The sequence below is a fragment of the Balaenoptera musculus genome, chromosome 17, assembly GCF_009873245.2.
Source record: "Balaenoptera musculus isolate JJ_BM4_2016_0621 chromosome 17, mBalMus1.pri.v3, whole genome shotgun sequence".
Lineage (NCBI taxonomy): Eukaryota > Metazoa > Chordata > Mammalia > Artiodactyla > Balaenopteridae > Balaenoptera > Balaenoptera musculus.
In genome coordinates, this window is record NC_045801.1 from 7,464,331 (window position 1) to 7,482,859 (window position 18,529).

General features: G+C 47.4%; 1 protein-coding gene across 2 annotated transcripts in view; it reads left to right on the plus strand.

The window, feature by feature from the left end:
- The window catches only part of ZFAT (zinc finger and AT-hook domain containing), a 176,232-nt gene that overhangs the window by 87,684 nt on the left and 70,019 nt on the right, over window positions 1–18,529 (plus strand). For both annotated transcript variants that reach the window (XM_036830778.1, XM_036830779.1), the window contains one exon: window positions 16,452–16,540. In XM_036830778.1, the coding sequence (XP_036686673.1) occupies window positions 16,452–16,540 (89 nt within the window). The remainder of the gene's footprint in view (window positions 1–16,451; window positions 16,541–18,529) is intronic.

Sequence of the window (18,529 nt, forward strand, 5' to 3'; positions counted from 1 at the left end):
CACTGCTATTTCTTGACATGGTCGCACATATTCACTGAAATCCCTAAAGATACAGTGCCAGTTATGAGAAGCAGCCGTCCCCAGAGCCAGGGAGGTGTGGCGTGTCCACTGGGCCGCGAGGGCTGGGAAGGGCACTGTGGCCTCGTGCCCGGCTCCGAGGTCTGGGCTCGGTGCCGAAAGGCTTTGGGAGGGTGGGGCGCGCGTCTGATCAGGGATCGTGGATGGGCCGTCCTGGGTCGTGCAGGGATGGGGTTGGTGTGAGTAGTGGTGTCACAGCAGGCATCCCAGGGACACTCAGCCTGTCCCGCCTGTCACTTCACTTGCTTCCCTGAGCTCTTCAGCAGGAAGGGGAATTCAGATGGACAGATATGTGTGCGGAGTCAAAGCAGTAACACGACCTTCCCAAAAGGCTTTATGAAATATTTTCTTAACAAAGCAGGAAGTGTGCATGGTTACTCTTCATTTTCTTTCCTGACCTTCTTGGGAGGATGAGGTATTTGTAAAGTCATGTCTTATTTTCAGACACTCGCCGGTCTGGGAAGAAGGGCATCAGTCCTCGGGTGTGACCCCCAGGAGGACAGTGGGACAGGGGCATCCTCGTGGGACAGCTTCTTCCGTACTTGGGCCTCGGTCTTGTTATGCTGCAAAATAAGGACGTGAGACCTTAGCGTTTCTTGGGTCTCTTTAGCCTTGATGCTCTGTGATTCTAGCAGGCAAGTGTAATGGAGTGCTTCAGATGTGGAAATGTGCGGAGCAATGTCATTTTCTCTGGTCTAACTTTGGGGTGACCACTTCTTCCCCAGGCCTGCTGGGACTCCTTTGTGTGTCTGTTTTGACACTTGCTGTGGTGTCACGCCTTCTCAAAGGCCAGCCTCGTGGGTGGAGTCCTGGGTTGTAGACCAGCTGTTCATCTCCACTGGTGATCTGTTCTGTAACTATAGGCTATTCTTTTCCTTTTCAGTTTTAAAAAAGCTTTAAAAAACTTTAGTTACACCTCTCACCCATTTTTTGGTAGTACTCACATTTTATTTTGCTGATTTCTGAAAGCTTTTTGTATCTCAGTGGTTTGTCATAGTGTGCAAATATTTCCCTCCAGCTTACCATTTGCTTCTATGTTTTTAGTGTATCTTTTTATGTATAGATGCTAAATAACTAGCATATTTAAATTTGTCAGTCTCTTCCTTTATGTTTTTTCCTATTTCCATTTATTTCTCTATGTTAAAAGAAACCTTCCCCATCTTAGGGGAAAGTTCTTTTGTATTTTCTTCAAGTTTTATTTCGTGGGTTTATAACATTTATGAAATTCAATATTCTTGACATTTATTCTGGTGCAGGGTCTGTCATAGGATTCTTTGTTTCTCAACAGTTATCAGTGGACTCAGCATATTTATTGAGAAATCAGTCCTTTCCATTTTGTTTTGAAATGCCAGAATTTCTCAAGATGTTGGGTGTATTCTGGGATTTTGGTTTGTTTTGATGATCTTTGCTCTAGTACATTGTTTGGCAAGATACTGTTTAAAAAATTATAATATTATGCATACATATATTGTTCCTTTTTCTTCTTTTTTTTTTGTGGACATCTGGTTTTTCTCATTTAATTATTATTTCCTTGGGTAAACTGGATGGCCTCATGAGCTGTTTGACAACAGCTGAAACATGCTTTGAATTCCTCGGGGAAATGTGCTCATACTAGGGGCCTGGCTACCTTGATGAGGCTCCCAGCCTGTAACCATAGCGTTAGCTCTTTATTTAGAAGCAGGCATGGCTTTAAAGCCTGCCTGAAGTTGTTTGGTTTTCCGCTCAGTTGTATCAGTAATAATTCAGCGGGTTGCTCCTCAGGCAGGCTTGAGTCTTGCCTGCCGCTGCCTGGTAGGGTGACCTTGGCTCAGTGGCTTCTCTGAGCCGCAGTCTCCTCCTCTGTGAAGTGGGAATAATTATACCCCCCTCGCCTAGCGGGTGCGAGGTTGGAAGGGCAGGCGATGCATCCCTCCTCGTCTGGGCTTTTTCCCATGCTTCTGGCTGCCCCTCAGTCTCCTTTCCTGGTGCCTCCTCAGCTCTGACCTCTACATCTTGCAAGACCGCGGGGCTCAATCCGAGGACTCTTCCTTCTACACCCTCACCCTAGGTGATTCTCTCTGCCTCATGGCTTTACACGCCGTTTACGTGAACGCTTCCAAACTTCCATTTCCAGCCCCGTCCTCGCCCCCAGCCTTCAGCCCTGCGTCTGCCGCTGCCCACTCAGCATCTGTGCCTGCGTCTGGAAGGCCCCTCAGACTTAGCACGTGCGTCTCCTGTGGTCCAGGGGCCACCAAACTCTGTAAAGACACAGTACATTTTTTAGGTTTTGAGTGTCACCTAGGGCTTCCGCTGCATATTCTTCTTTGTTTTAGTTAGTTTGTTTGTTTTCACAAACCTTGAAACATGTCCAAGCCATTCTTAACCCCCAGCTGTTACAAAACAGGAAGCAGGCTGGATTCGGCCCGCGGGCCGTAGTTTGCCGACCCCTGCTCTACCCCATCTCAGTAAATGCAGCTCCTTTTCAGGTGCTCGGGTCAGAAACTTCGAGTCACTCCTGACTGTCTTGCTCACACCCTGCAGATGGTCCTTTAGCAAATCCTGTGTGTTCTTGCCTCGACGTGATCCAGAATTCTGCCACTTCTGGGTGTCCTCATGGCTTGGCCGCTGTCCCCTCTTGCCTCTGTTCTTGCAGTAGTGTCCCAGCTGCTTTTCCTGCTTCTGCCCTGTCCCCACAGTCAGTCCTCTTGCACGCGTCTCAGAGTGACTGCCAAAATCCTAACTGTGATCTCTCTGACCCCCTCACCCCGCCCCCGTCTCTGGGCTCCTCTGCGCTGCTCTCCCCTGACTCTCCCCCCTCCGGACGGGTCGGTCTCCTCCCTGCTCTGCAGATCTGCCAGGTACATGCCCATCTCAGGGTACCTGCCCTCCCCCTGCCTGGTGTGTTCTTCCCCCCCAGATGCCTGAATGGATACTTCGTTCATGGCCTTCAGGTCCCACTCGAGAGTCCTTCTCTCAGGAAGGCCTTCCCTGGCTACACTGTGTGTTTAAAATCTCAGCATCCCACCAGATCATCCCAAATCCCCTCGTGTTTATGTTTTTCTTTTGGCTTATCTTTCTCTAGTGTACTGTATAGTTTTCTTGTTTGTCTTTGTTTTTTTTTTTGTCTCTACCACTGGGACTCTCCCACTAACTTCATAGTTTCTTCCATGTTTCTTACTGTTTCTTCTTAGAGCTATCTTTCTATAATGTGCAATATATATATATATATATATATTTTCATGATTTTCTGTGTCTTCCACTAGACTGTAAGCTCCTCAAGCAGGGATTTTTGACTTACTCTATTGGTTTTGTTTTTTTTGTTTTTTTTAATACTATATAGCAGCATCATAACCTTACTATTTTTTTTTAAATTAATTAATTAATTAATTTATGGCTGTGTTGGGTCTTCGTTTCTGTGCGAGGGCTTTCTCTAGTTGCGGCGAGCGGGGGCCACTCTTCATCGCGGTGCACGGGCCTCTCACTATCGCGGCCTCTCTTTGCGGAGCACAGGCTCCAGACGCGCAGGCTCAGTAATTGTGACTCACGGGCCCAGTTGCTCCGTGGCATGTGGGATCTTCCCAGACCAGGGCTCGAACCCGTGTCCCCTGCATTGGCAGGCAGATTCTCAACCACTGCGCCACCAGGGAAGCCCCCTTGGTTTTGTTTTGTATCCTCAGCACCTAACAGTGCCTGACTTGTACTAGGTGCTCAATAAATTTTTGTTGATTGAATGAGTGAAGGAAAATGTAAAGTGCCTTCCATAAAGTGGATGGAGTGTAGGAGCACTCAGAAAGTGCCAGTTCTTTTCTGCACCTCATCTCCCAGACAGTTCTAGCAAATCAAATGCTTGTGAGTTAGAAATCTTAAAATACGGTAGAGGAACTCACTGTTAAATGAATCTTGTTGGGTATCTTTTAATGAAGTAGAAAGGAATTGAGTAATTACCCTCTCCTTTACCTGCTTGCGAATCTAACTTTTCACTTGTATTGGCTTCTTTAAAGTGATCTATTCCTGTTTATTCATTCCTGTTTCCCAGAGGAGCTCATTACTGTGCCTTAGAAGAGATAGGCCAGAACGGGTGAAGGTTTCTGTTAGAAAGGTTTGCCAGTTGATATGTACGAAGAGAGATAACTGATCTGTAAAGGGCCCGATTAAACCCTTTGCACGTATGCCAGTGGGTGCAAGAATTTAATGCAGAAATCATGCTGGTAACACATCTCCCTGCTTTTGACTTTAAGGAGGGTCTAGACACGTGATGTGTGGTCTAGAGTTTTATACATGATTCTGCCCACCCAGAGCAGATGGGGGAGGTTAAATGGTGCAGTGCCTTTAGGTTACATAATCAAACAAGAATTCTCTAATCATGAAATAAAAAGCTCTTTGAAGTTCAGTGCTAATTCCTTTGGTCCCCTCCTTCTCCCAATCCAACCTGCCCTCATACACTGGAGATAAGAAGTTTTCTGGTAAAATTTACAAAGAGGAATTATCCAAGCTTCATGCACTCTTGTGTGTGTAGTAACTGGACAAGTGGAGAGCTGAATGTGGAAATTAGGTCTGAGTGGAGGAAGTACCACTTTTTCCCTTGCTTCTTCGATTTATAATAAGAGATCCCATGGCTACACATTGAAATATTCTAGGAGAGGTAAGTATGGAGTTTTTTAATCTCCTCTTTCCTCTGAAAAACAGTCACTCTAGCGTAGAGTAGCTGCACTTATCCATAGTCTTTTTACTTCTATAAACACACACTCTAGAACCAAGAAGTTAAAAGAAAATGGTACCTGAGCAGCCAGATGGTTGATCTTACCAGGTTCCTTTACTAGGCTTCAGTGAGACTGGTCTCGTCCCTCTTAGCCTTCCTCCAGCTTACTCCTGGAGAACAGGTCGAGGGTCAGGGGTGGGAGTGGGGCAACAGCGTGAACACAGTAGGTTTCGTGGCTTATCTCCACGGGCTAGTGTCTGGGTGATGGGCAGGAGAGGGGAGGGCTGACTTTAGGGCCCAGGAGTCCCAGTTTCTGTGTGCACCCTGTCTGGGGCCACCTGAAGCTCTTTTTCTGAGGTTTTTATAAACCATAAGAATATATTAACGCATATATGTGGAATCTAGAAAAATGGTACAGATGAACCTATTTGCAGGGCAGGAATAGAGGGGCAGATGTAGAAAACGGACATGTGGACACAGTGGGGGAAGAGGAGGGTGGGACGAATTGGGAGATTAAGACTGACATAAATACACTACCATGTGTAAAACAGACAGCTAGTGGGAACCTGCTGTATAGTACAGGGAGCTCAGCTCGGTGCTCTGTGGTGACCTAGGTGGGTGGGAGGGAGGTCCAAGAGGGAGGGGATATATGTATACATATCGCTGATTCACTTCGTTGCACAGCAGAAACTAACACAACATTGTAAAGCAAAAATACTCCAATTTAAAAAAAAAAAGAATAACTGAGCTCATACTATAAAATGAACTGTACAGCTTACTGAACAAGTTAGCTTAGACTAATACACAGATTAACTGTTGAATAAGGCTTGGTTACCTACAACCTCAGCTGGGTAGAGGGGTCTCAGCTGCAAATACCTGGCACAGAGACTCTAATTTAATCCTGTTCTGGTGCCTTGCTCTTTCCTGGTCTTTTATCGAGCTCTGCCTTCTGTTTCTTTCTCTGTCTAATGCTGATCCATTCCTCCTTGTATCAAAACTGATGTACTAATTACAGAGAATCATCCGTCCCTAAGCTGCTTCAAGTTCAGCTGTTAAAGTACAGAGACTTCTTAAACTGCCTGTTTATTGCTGTAGCTATTTCTGTTCTGAGTTGCCATCGCACAAATTACTGCAGATGCCAGAACTGCGAAGATGTGTGCTTTGCAAAATGCCTGCTGCAAAATGCCTGTTATGCTTCCTGCAGGGTGCTTCTCTCACTTTAGGCGGCAGACCCGTGTGTACCAGGCTGTGTAGAGAGGCAGTACGGCAGAGTGAGTAAAACCTTGGGCTCACGGGGGCAGTCCCAGGTCGGAACCACTTCCTGTCTGAATGACCTTGAACAGGTGCTCTGTCATCCCTATTTGTAACGTGGGGGTGATGAAGTTTCCTGTGTATGGGGATGTATTAGTTTCCTATGGCTGCTGTAACAAACTACCACAAGTTTAGTGGCTTAAAACAACACAGATTTATTATGTGACAGCTCTGGAGGTCAGAAGTCTAAAATCAGGCTGTCAGCAGGGCTGCATTTCTTCTGGAGGCCCCAGGGGAGAATCTGTTCCTTTAACGTCTCTGGCTTCTAGAGGCTGCCTATATCCTTTGGCTTATGAGCACCCCCTTCATCTCAAAGCCAGCACCATAGCTCTCACCCCCCCTCTCTCTCCCTCTGTTTCTTTCATCACATCTCCTCTCGGAGTCTGAACCCCCTGCCTCTCTCTTATAAGGACCCTTGCGATTTCATTGGGCCCACCTGGATAATCCAGGCTCATCTCCTATCTCAAGATCTTTAACTTGAGCACATCTGCAAAATCCTTTTGCATATAAGGTAATGCTTACAGGTTCTGGGGTTTAGGACCTGGGTATTTTGGGGGGAGGGCATTATCAGCTTACCACAGTGGGGTTCTGGGGAGGTTTATTGGGTTCACGTTGAGTGTGGGTTCATTCTAAGTGGTGTACGTATACCTGCTCCGTTAGGGATCGGTATTCTCATGTTCCCAGCCACTCTCGACACAGTGTACAAATGGATATTTGTGGTGATTAATCTACATCATCTGTGTCATTTAGGAAAGATCAAATTACTCTTCTCTCAAATATTCCTTCTTTAGGAAGGCACAGTGCAAGAGTTAATATTTAAAGAGTGAGTATCAGTGTTGAAAAGGGTAAAGGCAGTTTTCTGAAAAATTTGCTTATGCAAAATACCACCTTTTTCAGTAAGACTGGATAAACAGTCATAAGAAGGCATTTTCACTTTTATGCCTCCATATATTACCAGTAATAGTTCATATTTATGCAGATTTCTTTCTTTAAATATTTTAGTGTTCCTTCAAGTTTGAGGTACACATGAAGTTTGATTTGGCAGGAGTTATTGAATTTAGCAGATATTCCAAACATGTTGCCTTAAAACAGAAGTTTTCCATCACTGTCTTTCTTTGGTTTCTGATGGAATCCAAATGCCAGAAGACAAGGGGACAGTTTTATTTTCTTCTGACGGTTTAAGATTTTTCTGCCATTCCATTCGGCCCTGGTTTTATATAGAGCTCTATTTAAAGAAACTAAGCAGCTGGAACCATCCTCGGGGAAACTCATCAAGCAGACGAGGGTGCAGTAGGAAACAAAGGAAGCCAGCAGGTGGTGTGTGTTACCCTTTTTTTTAAAGTATTTTTTTCCAGTTTTATTGAACTATAGCTCATATATAATGTATTAGCTTAAGGTGTACAACATAATGATTTGATATATGTATATATTGTGAAGTGACTACCACAATAAGTTTAGTTAACATCTATCACCTAGTTAAAATTTCTTTCTTGTGATGATTAAGTATTTTTAAATTTTATTGAATATATTTGACATACAACATTAGGTAAATGTAATGTGTATAACGTGTTGCTTTGATGCATTTATATGTTGTATCAATAACATGATTGCCATTGCAGTGATATTTATCTCATTATATAGCTGTAGTATAGTATTGTTGGCTATATTCATTATACTGTGTGTTAGATCACTATGGTGGTACTTCCCTGGTGGTCCAGCGGTTAAGACTGTGCTTCCACTGCAGGGGGCACGGGTTCAATCCCTGGCCAGGGAACTAAGATCCCACATGCCGTGTGGTGCATCCAAAAAGTAAAAAAAAAAAGCATCACTATGGCGTATGTACTACTTGTTGCAAGTTTGTACCCTTAAATAACATCAGTTTTTATCCCTCCCTCCTTCTCTCCCTCATCCCCATTAACCAGTACTTTACTCTTTGCTTTTGATTTTTTAGATTCCACGTATAAGTGATATCATACAGTACTTGTTTTTCTCTGTCTGACTTATCTCACTTAGCATCATGTGCTCAAGGTCCATCCATATTGTTGGAAATGGAGGATATTGTCCTCTCTCACGGCCAAATAATATTCCAGTGTGTGTGTGTGTGTGTGTGTGTGTGTGTGTGCACGCCACATGTTTTTTATCCATTCATCTGTTGATGGGCATTTAAGTTGTTTCCATATCTTGCCTATTGTGAATAATGCTGCAATAAACGTGGGAATGCATATATCTCATTGAAATCCTATTTTCATTTCTTTTGGGTATATACTAGTAGTGGAATTGCTGGATCATATGGTAGATCAGTTTCTAATTTTCTGAGAAACCCCATATTATTTTCCATTGTGGTTGGACCAGTTTACATTCCCGACAACAATGTACGTGTTCCCTTTTTACCACATCCTCGCCAAGGTGCTGTGCATTTTCTAAGTGCTGGTCACGAGGCTGGGGGCTTTATATATCCTGGAGTGAGCCCCACACAGCTGCCAGCAGGTGAGGATGACTAGCTTTATTTTTAGGAGCGGAGCCCGTCTCCTCTACTCAGGAGAATCTCCTGCTTGAGCCCAGGGGCCTCAGCAGGGCAGGTGCTCCGCTGCCCCCCTCCCCAGCCCCACACTCTTGCGCATGCACCTTTCCTTCCAGAGCAGAAGGAAATTTAGCAGGAAGGGCAGTCCTAACCCTCCCAGGGTTGGGGGCACCTCTCAATGTCTAACCCAAGGCAGAATAACAGGGACTTCTGTTCCTTTTCTCCCCCATCCCACCTCCAAATCCTGTCCCCTCTACCTGGCAGGACAAGCTGACTAGATTTCTGCCTAAGACCTGAGTCAAGGGCTGAGCTCAGGATAGCCGGCCTCCAGACCCTGGGCTTTTTCTGGTGGTACCTGATTTAGCCTGCATCCCACTGCCAGGCCCAGCCAGTGTCCGCAGGTCAGAGATCAGCTTTGTTCCATCAGCCAGTTGGCCGTGAAGTACTCTCCTCCCAGAGGAAACTTGAAAACGGAGGTTCTGCAAAGATGGTACCTCACCTACTGAGGGAGGAACAGAAGTAGTGGAGGTGACATTTCTACCCCCCGATCTCCCATCTTTGAACGGGAGTTGCACCATCACACATTTTGAGGAAGATAGGAGCCGCTGGTGAAGCATTGTGTTTCCAGAACGAGCAGCAGTATCTGCAGTGGAAATCTCAGCAAGCCCAGCACTCAGAAGGATGCCTGACGGGAAAGCACAGGTGCGGAGATTGCCGACTGTGTCTTTTTTCTTACCGCCTGCAACAGCCGCCAGGGTCATTCACACACTGCCACGCAGCCCTCACACTTTATCCTTGAACTACCCGTCACATCTTGTCTTTCCTGAACTAATTTGGTGCCAGTTCCTGAGCCCCTTCTGGGGAAGGTAGCCTGACTGTTTGGTTCTTGTATTGTTGTTGTTTTCACCTTTTTAAAGTATCACACACATACACAAAATGCATAATTGCTAAGTGTTCCACTCAGTGGATTATCACAAAGGAAGCACACCGTGTAACCACATCCTAGGATGAGACACGAACATTGCCGGCCCCTCAGGAGCCCTCCTCACCCGTCCCCCCAGCTGTTCCCCTTCACTGCTCCTCAAGGTAGCCACTACCCAGACTTCTGACACCGGAAGGCGATCTGTCCTGTCTTTGAACTTCATATAAACGGATTCGTATAAACGTGCTCTTCTGTGTCTGGCTTTTTCCTTTGCTCGTTAAATTTGTAAGGTTCATCTGGGTTGTTGTGATTTTGACGTTTAACATCTGGGCCTCTGGATCAAACAAGAATTTCATAAGTAACTGAGATTCTAAATTCTGTCGTCTGTAACGAGGAAGACTTTGTACCTTCAATTAGCTTTTCTCATTGTGCCAGTGTTTTTGCAGTAAGCTTGGAGTGCTTCCCTCAAAAGAGTGTTTCTCTAGAGAGTGGTATGACTCTGCTTTCTTTTGTTCTCCTTACTGACGAGAATTGGCTCAGAGTGACTTCTGACTGTTGAGAAAGGTTCAATCCTGACTCAGAAGACAAGAAATGACCACCCTGAGATGATTCACAGAATTAGGCCACTGTCTTTTCTGTGCAAAGAGGAGGGGTAGAGATGCCTAAGTCAGTGTACAGCTAATCAAGGCTGGGCGGTGTTTTAAAAGACAGTGAACTCTTTTGAGCTTCAGGTTCGGGAACCACTGATACCACTTTATTGTTCCACGTTGAAAGACCCGTCTTCCGGACTGTGGGCAATAGCAAATGGGATCCAACATCCCAGCCTTTCAGAGATGGGTGCTAATTTACCAGAAATGCTTTTCTGTTACACAGAAAACATTAAAAGCCCAGTCACAAAAATCTAACCCCTTCCTACAAGTATGCCCATGGTCCTATCACACAACAAATGAATTATTCTTTAAAAATTTTTTTTCAACCTTTATTCCTGTTCAGATGGAATGATTACATAGTTGTGATTAAAGGATAAATATCATTCTTTTAGCTTTAAAATTACTATTAGTTTTTGTTGCTGTAGAGTCCATGAATAATACATTTAAGAGGTGTATAATGTTCCATTAAGATGGTGATCCATGAGTTACATAACCATTCTCTTATTTTGGGGCAATGTATTGTTTTCTTTTGTCCTCCCGTTATTACAGCTTATGTTGCAGGGAATGCTTTCTTGCATTAATTAATTAACGGAAGAATTAATTCCTTAGGACATATTTCCGGGAGCAGGGTGGCTCTTTCGTTTTGGTGGCTTGAATCATGCATTGCACGGCCAGCTTACTTTTCAAAAAAATTGTACCAGAAACATGACAACGTTCTCACTGAACTCTTTCATCTTTGCATGATATTAAACATGTTCAGTTTCTTAGTTTAATGGATATCAGATCTTACCATTTTATTATACTTCTTAGGGATTTGATAATCATGAAATCGATCAGGTGAATTAGAGGATTAGCTGGATTACATGAGTAACGTGCGTGAGGAATTTGTAACGTTGATGGGTTCATAGCGCTGTGTGCAAGTGTTTGCTGTCATTGGACTTCTTTTGATTAATTAAGTCGGATTTAATCCTCTCTTGAGTGCATTGTTTGTTCATGTCCTTTTTTATATCTTTGCCTTGAGGGGTCTTGGCGTTTTATATTCATGCACCCACTGCTTCATTCAACAGCTGTATTTGCTGGGACTCTTGGTTGCCATTGTCAGAAACTCACTTGAGGTCACCGAAACAGAAAAGGGACATTTATTATATCCTACAGAGACTTGCGATCCTTGCGTTTTCCGTTGCTTCTTCACAGGATTGTCCTCACCTCCTCTTCTTGTGGCTGGGCCCTGTCAACCTCTCACCTTAGCTTGACCGTCGCTTCCTCACAGAGGCCTTCCCTGATGGCTCAGCCCCGTGGCCACACCCCGTCCCGGCCTCCTCCTCCTCCACTGCCCTGTCCGTTTCCTCCATAGCCCATTGTGATTTGTAGTGATTTATTTGCTTCTTGTCCTTATAGGCCGTGAGCTCCACGAGGGCAGGGGCTCCGCTGTCTGCTCACTGCTGTGCTCAGGGGTCCGGCCTGGTCCCCGCACACAGTGGCCCCTCAGGGAGTGCTTGCTGAGCGGATGTCTTCGTCACTCACCTTTGCTCCTCTCTGCCTCCTGGTTCTGATGTTCTGTCTCTGTCTCCCTTTGCAGACTGGTTTGTGTTCTTATTTCATCCACAGAGTGAAAGTATAATGACCAGTAGCTTCTGAGTTACAGGCTTCAGATTCCTGGCTCAGCTTGGGTCACTGGTCCACAGCGGTCCCATCACCTGTGGCTGGGAGTGCAGGGATGGTGGGCAGGGCCATATCCAAGGCTCTGGAGGTGCCCTGTGTGATGGTGGTGACTGTGGGGAGGGAGAGGGCGCGTGGCTGCGCAGGCATCCTGCTGGGACGGCCCTGTGACTTGCCGCTAGCCTCATAGCTGGCATGCCCTCGCTGCCGGGCACGAGGATGTGGAATGAGAAGTCTACTGTCCCTGTCCCCAAAGTACCTGCAACCCACCGAGGGCGCCAGACGGACCAACCAGAGATGAATCGGTGAGCCACTTGGAATTAGGCACTTTGGATACAGCAGCGGGTAGTACGAACAACAACCAAAGCAGAAACTAAACACCCCACTGTCATGAAGCTAAATGAGAAACAAGGTAAATCAGTAAAATAGGGGGTATATTACAATTGAGATATGAAAAAACACCTTAAATTTTGAGAAAACTGAGATATGAAAATATGAATGTGAAACGGCTCAATTTCAACATGAAAATGTTACAAGGTGAGGGTTGTCACAAATGAATCAGTGAAGGAAGACGGGGCGGTCATGGAGGGGAAACCAGCCAGCAGAGCACGGAAGGAAGGGCACCCCAGGCCCCAGAACAGCACGTGCAAAGGCCCGGAGCTGGCGTGACTGTGCTGTGTCCCTGGGCTGGGGAGGGGGCGAGGGTCATGGCTGAGCCCAGGAGGTAACGGGGAGGGCCCCACCAGCCATTGCCAGGTGGTCACGGCCTGCTGCGGGTGGAGACAAGCCCAGAGCAGTTGCTGGGGGCAGGATGCGGAAGGCCTTCTGTGAACTCTGATATTATAAGTTACTTACACGTTATCATTTTCCTTTCTCTGTTTGTATTCTTTCTATTTTAAGGAATATTATCTCAGGCTGGCTTAATTGGACCTATCCTTGGATTGTCCCCGAGAGTGTCAGGGAGGTCAAAGCGCTAGGATTTGAGGGGCGCTGCCCCAGTGGCCGTGGCAGAGCAGGGTCCGCTGCTGGGTCACCTGCACACACCCTCAGCCTCTTCTCTCAGGGGATCACTTTTCGGGTGCTTGCCACCCAGAGTCTGAGCCCATCCTGGCAGCAGGCAGAGGTTGCCTCCCCGTTTTTCTAGTGGGAACACGCTGAGCAGCAGGGAGGAATGAGCCCCGGGCCTCACAGGTGAGCTGGCCAGGGCTGCAGGAGAGCGCCCCTCCCCTGCCACACTGGTGCTTCCTGGGGCCGCCATCCTGCGGGACCAGGCTTTACGCGTGTGGGTCACATGTGCCCCTTGCTGTTGGAAATTCTTTGTTCCCTTTGGGGAAATCGTTCCATGTCCTTATTAGCCGAGAGTATTCTTATGTAGCTGAGTCAGAGCTTTGGGGTCCAAATCCAGGCTCTGCCACCGACTGCTTCACACCCTGGCAGGTTGCTCAGCTTCTTGTTCCTAGTTCCTCATCCATAAGAAGGGTACCCTGCCTCGCCTCCCCGGGTTCTGGGGAGCACGAGGAGATCAGACACGCCAAGTCCTGGCGCAGCTGCTGACGGCCAGCAGCTCGGTAGGTAGAGCTAGCCGGGCATGTTGTGTGCAAAATGAATTAAGTTTTTAAAAAAGTCCACCTCATTTTTTCTTTGTCATCATTCCTTTCTTTTCCTGGGCTGCTCTGTGACTCACATCCGATACAGCCATTTGCTGTGCACCTACCAGCCCTTTGAGGTCACTCTAACCCCGGGTAAATACTGCATTTTTGAGACAATTCTCCCTTTGATTCTCAGGAGTATCTTGATAGAAAACAATCTGATAGTCTCAAATCATTACATTTTTACGGTTAGTCATGCATCTACATTGCATTATTTTAATTAGGCAGCAAAAGATTATGTCAAGCGCTCTCCCAGCCTGTTCGGTGGCAGGGCGTCAGTGGTCGCTGAAAACATTTGTAGCATTTATTGCCTGCGCTCTGACGCCTCCTAAGGGACGGCTTTTAAGAGCTGCCTTCTTTCCTTGTCTCTGGCGAGCCCTGGGAGTATATTCATAAAAGGTTGACTGTGGACCTCAAACGAGGTGATGCCATTTATTCATTTCAGGCACAAATCATTTTTAGCTTAATCTCCTACTCTTTGATCCAAGTGTATTGGTAGTGAGTGAAAATATCTATCAACGTGGAGAATGGGTTTATCAGCTTTCCTCCCCGCACGGTGCCAGTGGGGAACCTAGACACCATTCTGCTCAGGCTGCCTGGCACAGTCATGATGTATTTAGGCGAGTCACACACCAGTGGAGAAGTGTGGGTGTCCGAGTTTATACAGGAGATGTGGAGCCATGCATAGCCCTTCTGTTTGAAAACGATGGTACTGTGTTCAAGGGCAGGTGTTAACTGCACTCTAATTATGACTTTTCTGCCTTACACATGACAAAGTTTTCCTCATACTTTGGACTTGCAGAATTAGTAGAATCTAGAGTTTGGGGGTCCTTCGCCTGGAATGATAGGTACAATTGCAGTATTAACATGTTTATATTATTGTTTCCCTTTTGCTGCTGCTATTGAGAGCATTAGTCAAGTAAGATGTACAAAGTTTCCTTTTTGCTTCTTGCCCAGCTCAGTTTAGTAGAATGCACAGAATATGTTCAGTGTGTGCCAGGCGCTCAGGCACTAGGAGTGCCAAGATGACTAAGACGTGGTTCCTGCCGATGGGAGGCCAATGGCAGGTCATGACCATGCTGCAGGGCCAGGGTATGGACAGAGTGTGTGAGAGTGTGTGTGGGAGCTGCAGGGGGCTGGCTCTTAGCCCGCTTATACCAGAGATGTTGTTCAGCTGGAGTTTTGAGTTAAAGTGAAGAATGACCACATGCCAAGAGACAGTGCATCTCAGGCATGGAAGATGTTAGCAGAGGCTCAGGGTTCTTAGACTGCAAAGGCAAAACAGGAAGTCAGAGAGAGGGATCAGGAGGGGAGAGTTAGTTTGATTTGGGGTGCCTTCTGTGCCATGCTTTGGAACTTCAACTTTTATCTGTATTTGGAGTCATTGGTGGGCTGTGCAGCAAGGGCTGTGGACGAGTTTGTGTGTTAGATCAAGGATGGAGGATAGGGCATCAGGATGGATGGATGATGGATGGAGGGGGGGCAGTGGGTGGGTGATAGATGGATGGGAGGGTTGCCTGAAAGAAAGGAAACCAATTCATTTGAGCAATGGCTTTTGCCATTGTCCAGGAAAGAAATGAGGAGGGCCTAAACCAGTGTGGAGGTTTTAGAAACAGAGAGAAATAGAAAAATACTGGGAGTTGAAATCAGGTGCTGAAAAAATAAGGTGAGTGAAGTTGGGGTCATGGAGATGTTGAGGAAGGCTACTGGGTCTCTGACTTGGGCGATCAGGTGGGTGATAAACTAGGAAGGCTGGAGGTGGAACCCATATGATGGGTGAGGCAAAGAGTCCAAATTAGGACATTTGGGACAGCTAAGCAGTAGTCCAGCAGACAGTTGAATACTCAAATCTCAAGTTTAGGGAAGGGTAGACGGTGTAGAAGTATGAGTAGAAGATACAGATTTTGACCTCAAAGGTTTACATGCAAGGATGCTTGTAGAAGGAGAACGGGGGTGTGGGCCAGAGCAGTCTGGGACCTCAGTGTATAAAAGCTGTAGATGGGAGAGAGTGTTTCCAGGATACACAGAACGAATAGAGAGGCACGGAGAGGCAGTAGTGGCGTGGAGTCAGAGGAGCAGAGGATTTCCCAAGTGTGGCCTGTTAGCAGAGCCACGTGCGGTAGAGTCCTGTCAAATAAGGACTGAAGTCCGCCATTGGCTTGGCGTCATGGAGGTCACTGGTTACCGTGGCGAGACAGGTTTTGGGGTGAGCTGGTGTCATCTGCCAGTTTTGGGTGGGCGCAAGAGTGGATAGAAAAGGAGCATGGAGGCTGCAGAGGTGGACAGCTTTTTCACCCAGCTCGTCTGGGAAGGAAAGGTGTGAGAGGTTCCCGGAGGGAGCCAGTGTTTCTGTGGCATCACGTGCAGTGACTGTGGTCATTGCTGCCTCCGGAGGCTTAGAGCCATTAGAAGCTGCATGGTGAACGTCGCTGCTCTGAGAAGTAGGCCATATTTTTATTTGGTTGTACATTTGTATTATTGCAAGTTGAGGTTTTATTTTTGCTCCTCAGGGGTAAAAAACGTAGCCTGCCCCATATATCCATTGATTTAACATGTGGGCTTGTTTATCACATTACTGAATGTTTATAAATTGCTGAAACATTAATCCTCTCAAAAGACCCACGTTTCGCACTTCTCTGTCGTTTTCTCTCTAGCATCTCCTGAAATCTGCCTTTAACGCTCCTACGAGTTCCAAAACACAGATCTCTTCTCTTGCTGAAGCGCATTCTGCAGGTGCTGTCGGCTCTCGGGATGGCGTCCACACTCCTAGGGAGACACTGAGGCCCCTGGCGTCCGGCCCCCCAGCCTCCCCTGGGCTAGACGGAGCATGCTGCCTTGCGGCTGTGCACTTCCTTGCCAGTTCCCCCCGAGGTTCTGGACCCCCCCCGACGGCACGGGGCATCTTCTTGCCTTCGTGCACGCTCCACTCACATGCAGGGGCTGCGAGCCTGACGGCGCTCACCTTCTTCTCCCTTCTTTTCAGGGAAGCAGTTCAAGTGCACGGTGTGCGACTACACAGCAGCCCAGAAGCCACAGCTGCTGCGGCACATGGAGCAACACGCCTCCTTCAAGGTAAGGGGCTCGGCGCTGGAGCGGACATTCAAGTCGGAAGCGCACCGCTCTTCCAAATAAAGACGGAGGGAGCCTCCTTTCGTTGTTCTGGAGCGTCCCTTTCCCTTCCGGGCCTGCTCAGCCAGTGCACGTGGGGTCTGGGGTGTGGCTCAGCTGACTGTACGCCCTCTCCTTCTGCAAGTGTAGCGCTTCTCTGGACTTTGGGGACCAAGTCCAGGAACAGAGTGTAAGAGGACGCAGACTAGAGAAAGGCACCCTCTCACCGTAAAAAACTAGAGTGATTTAGAGCCGAGGGTACGTGCTTTAAGGACAAGTGTGTGCTGTCAGATCCTGGATTGTCTCAGGTGAACCCCTGATACGGCAGGTGTGATGATGCCCGGTTGGCAGGCGCTAGTAGGAGCTGGAAATGGCGCTCATGTGCCCGCCACGGTGCCAGCGTGTAACAGGGGCTCGGGAGACCGTGGCTTTCCTTATTCTTTTAATACCTCCAGTTGATGTTTCTTTCATGTAGATGGTAATATCCCCTTGGCCACTGCTTATGGTGCAGTTATTGACAACAAGAACTCTGGTCCAGTGAGTTTGTTTAATAAAAAATTCTGCTCAGCACTCAGCAACTTGACCCTTAAAATCGATGCTCTTGCTGCTGGCACGTGCGTGTGAAGGTGGGGACACGATGCTCTGAGATGTTTGTTGAAATCGTGTCCACTGCTAAGTCCCAGAGGGCGGTAGGCAGAACGTGGAGGGACCCTGAGCCACCACACTCAGAGGTGCATTTATATTTATTGAGCATCTACTGTGTCCCTGCACTGTGCCAGGAGCTTTACCCCCCTCAACTCTGATCTCCACACAGTAGATATCATTGCCCGGATTGGACACCTGAACAGCCTGCATCTCACATAAGTTAAGTGACCCCCACGGATCTTTCCTCGAGGCCCATGTCCACGGGCTTCAGTCGCCGTTACAGTAGTGGCCAGCCTATGCTGTCTGTCACCCCTTCTGAGGTACGAGGACCCTCCCTGACGACAAGCTCATCTGATGCTCAGAACAGCCTTGGGATGAAGTCACATGAAGCCTCATGATCTCTCCTCTTGTAGTTAAGAAACCAGGTGGCTCGGGGGGGATGAGGGCTCGTGTGCTTTGACTATCCAGGAGGTGAGGGAGTGAGAACTGGGGCTTTGCCTCCGAGTCCTAGGCCTGAGCGTCTCTCACCAGATCTTCTCAGTCCCTCGTTGATGGCAGAAAGGGGGCAGTTGGGGAACCTGAGGCTGCTGTGCCTGTCGCTTCTGTAGCTGCTTTCAGGTCTGCACTGAACACGAGTTTCTCAGGTGAGACCCACGTGTCACCCAGCAGGAGTGCAAAACGTCTCAACTGGGATGTTCCATGTTTGCATGCTTTGCACATAATTAAAATTAAGGGCTTAATGTCACATTCCACCTCTCATAGATGTGTTTCTTTGGGGGACTCTGGATTTTCTTAGACTAGTGCAATTGTAGGACTAGAGGACGCATAGTTAGGGCAACCCTCACTTTATAGATGAGAAGTGTAGACCCAGGGAGGTTGATTTCTGTCCTCGCTGTTTCAGAATCGGAGCTAGACTTCTCATTCATTCCTTAGTTTCCGTGTGGAGCATCTTCCCTTCCTAACCAGACACAGCAGACAGTCTCTCTGCCCTGAAGTCCTCATTGACTTGTTCCTCAGATTTGTGGAATCTTTGGTTTGTGTGCAGAAGTGCATTTGGGGGTGATTTGATTGAAGGTGTCCCTCTCACATGTGGTTCTCAGCTTTTTTCTGCCATCACATGGTTGTACTCCGGGGCCTCGGGAGCCCGACTAAGCTGGGCCCTGGGTCATGGCCGGTTTCCCACGGGCTCTCTGTGGATGTAGGGGTCCCCCTGCTGAGCGGTGCCCCAGCTGCGGATGAGATTGAGCCTGAATGAGAACCACTAATTCAGCCCTGGGCTTCTCCCTTCCTCCAGGTCAGGATGCTCTT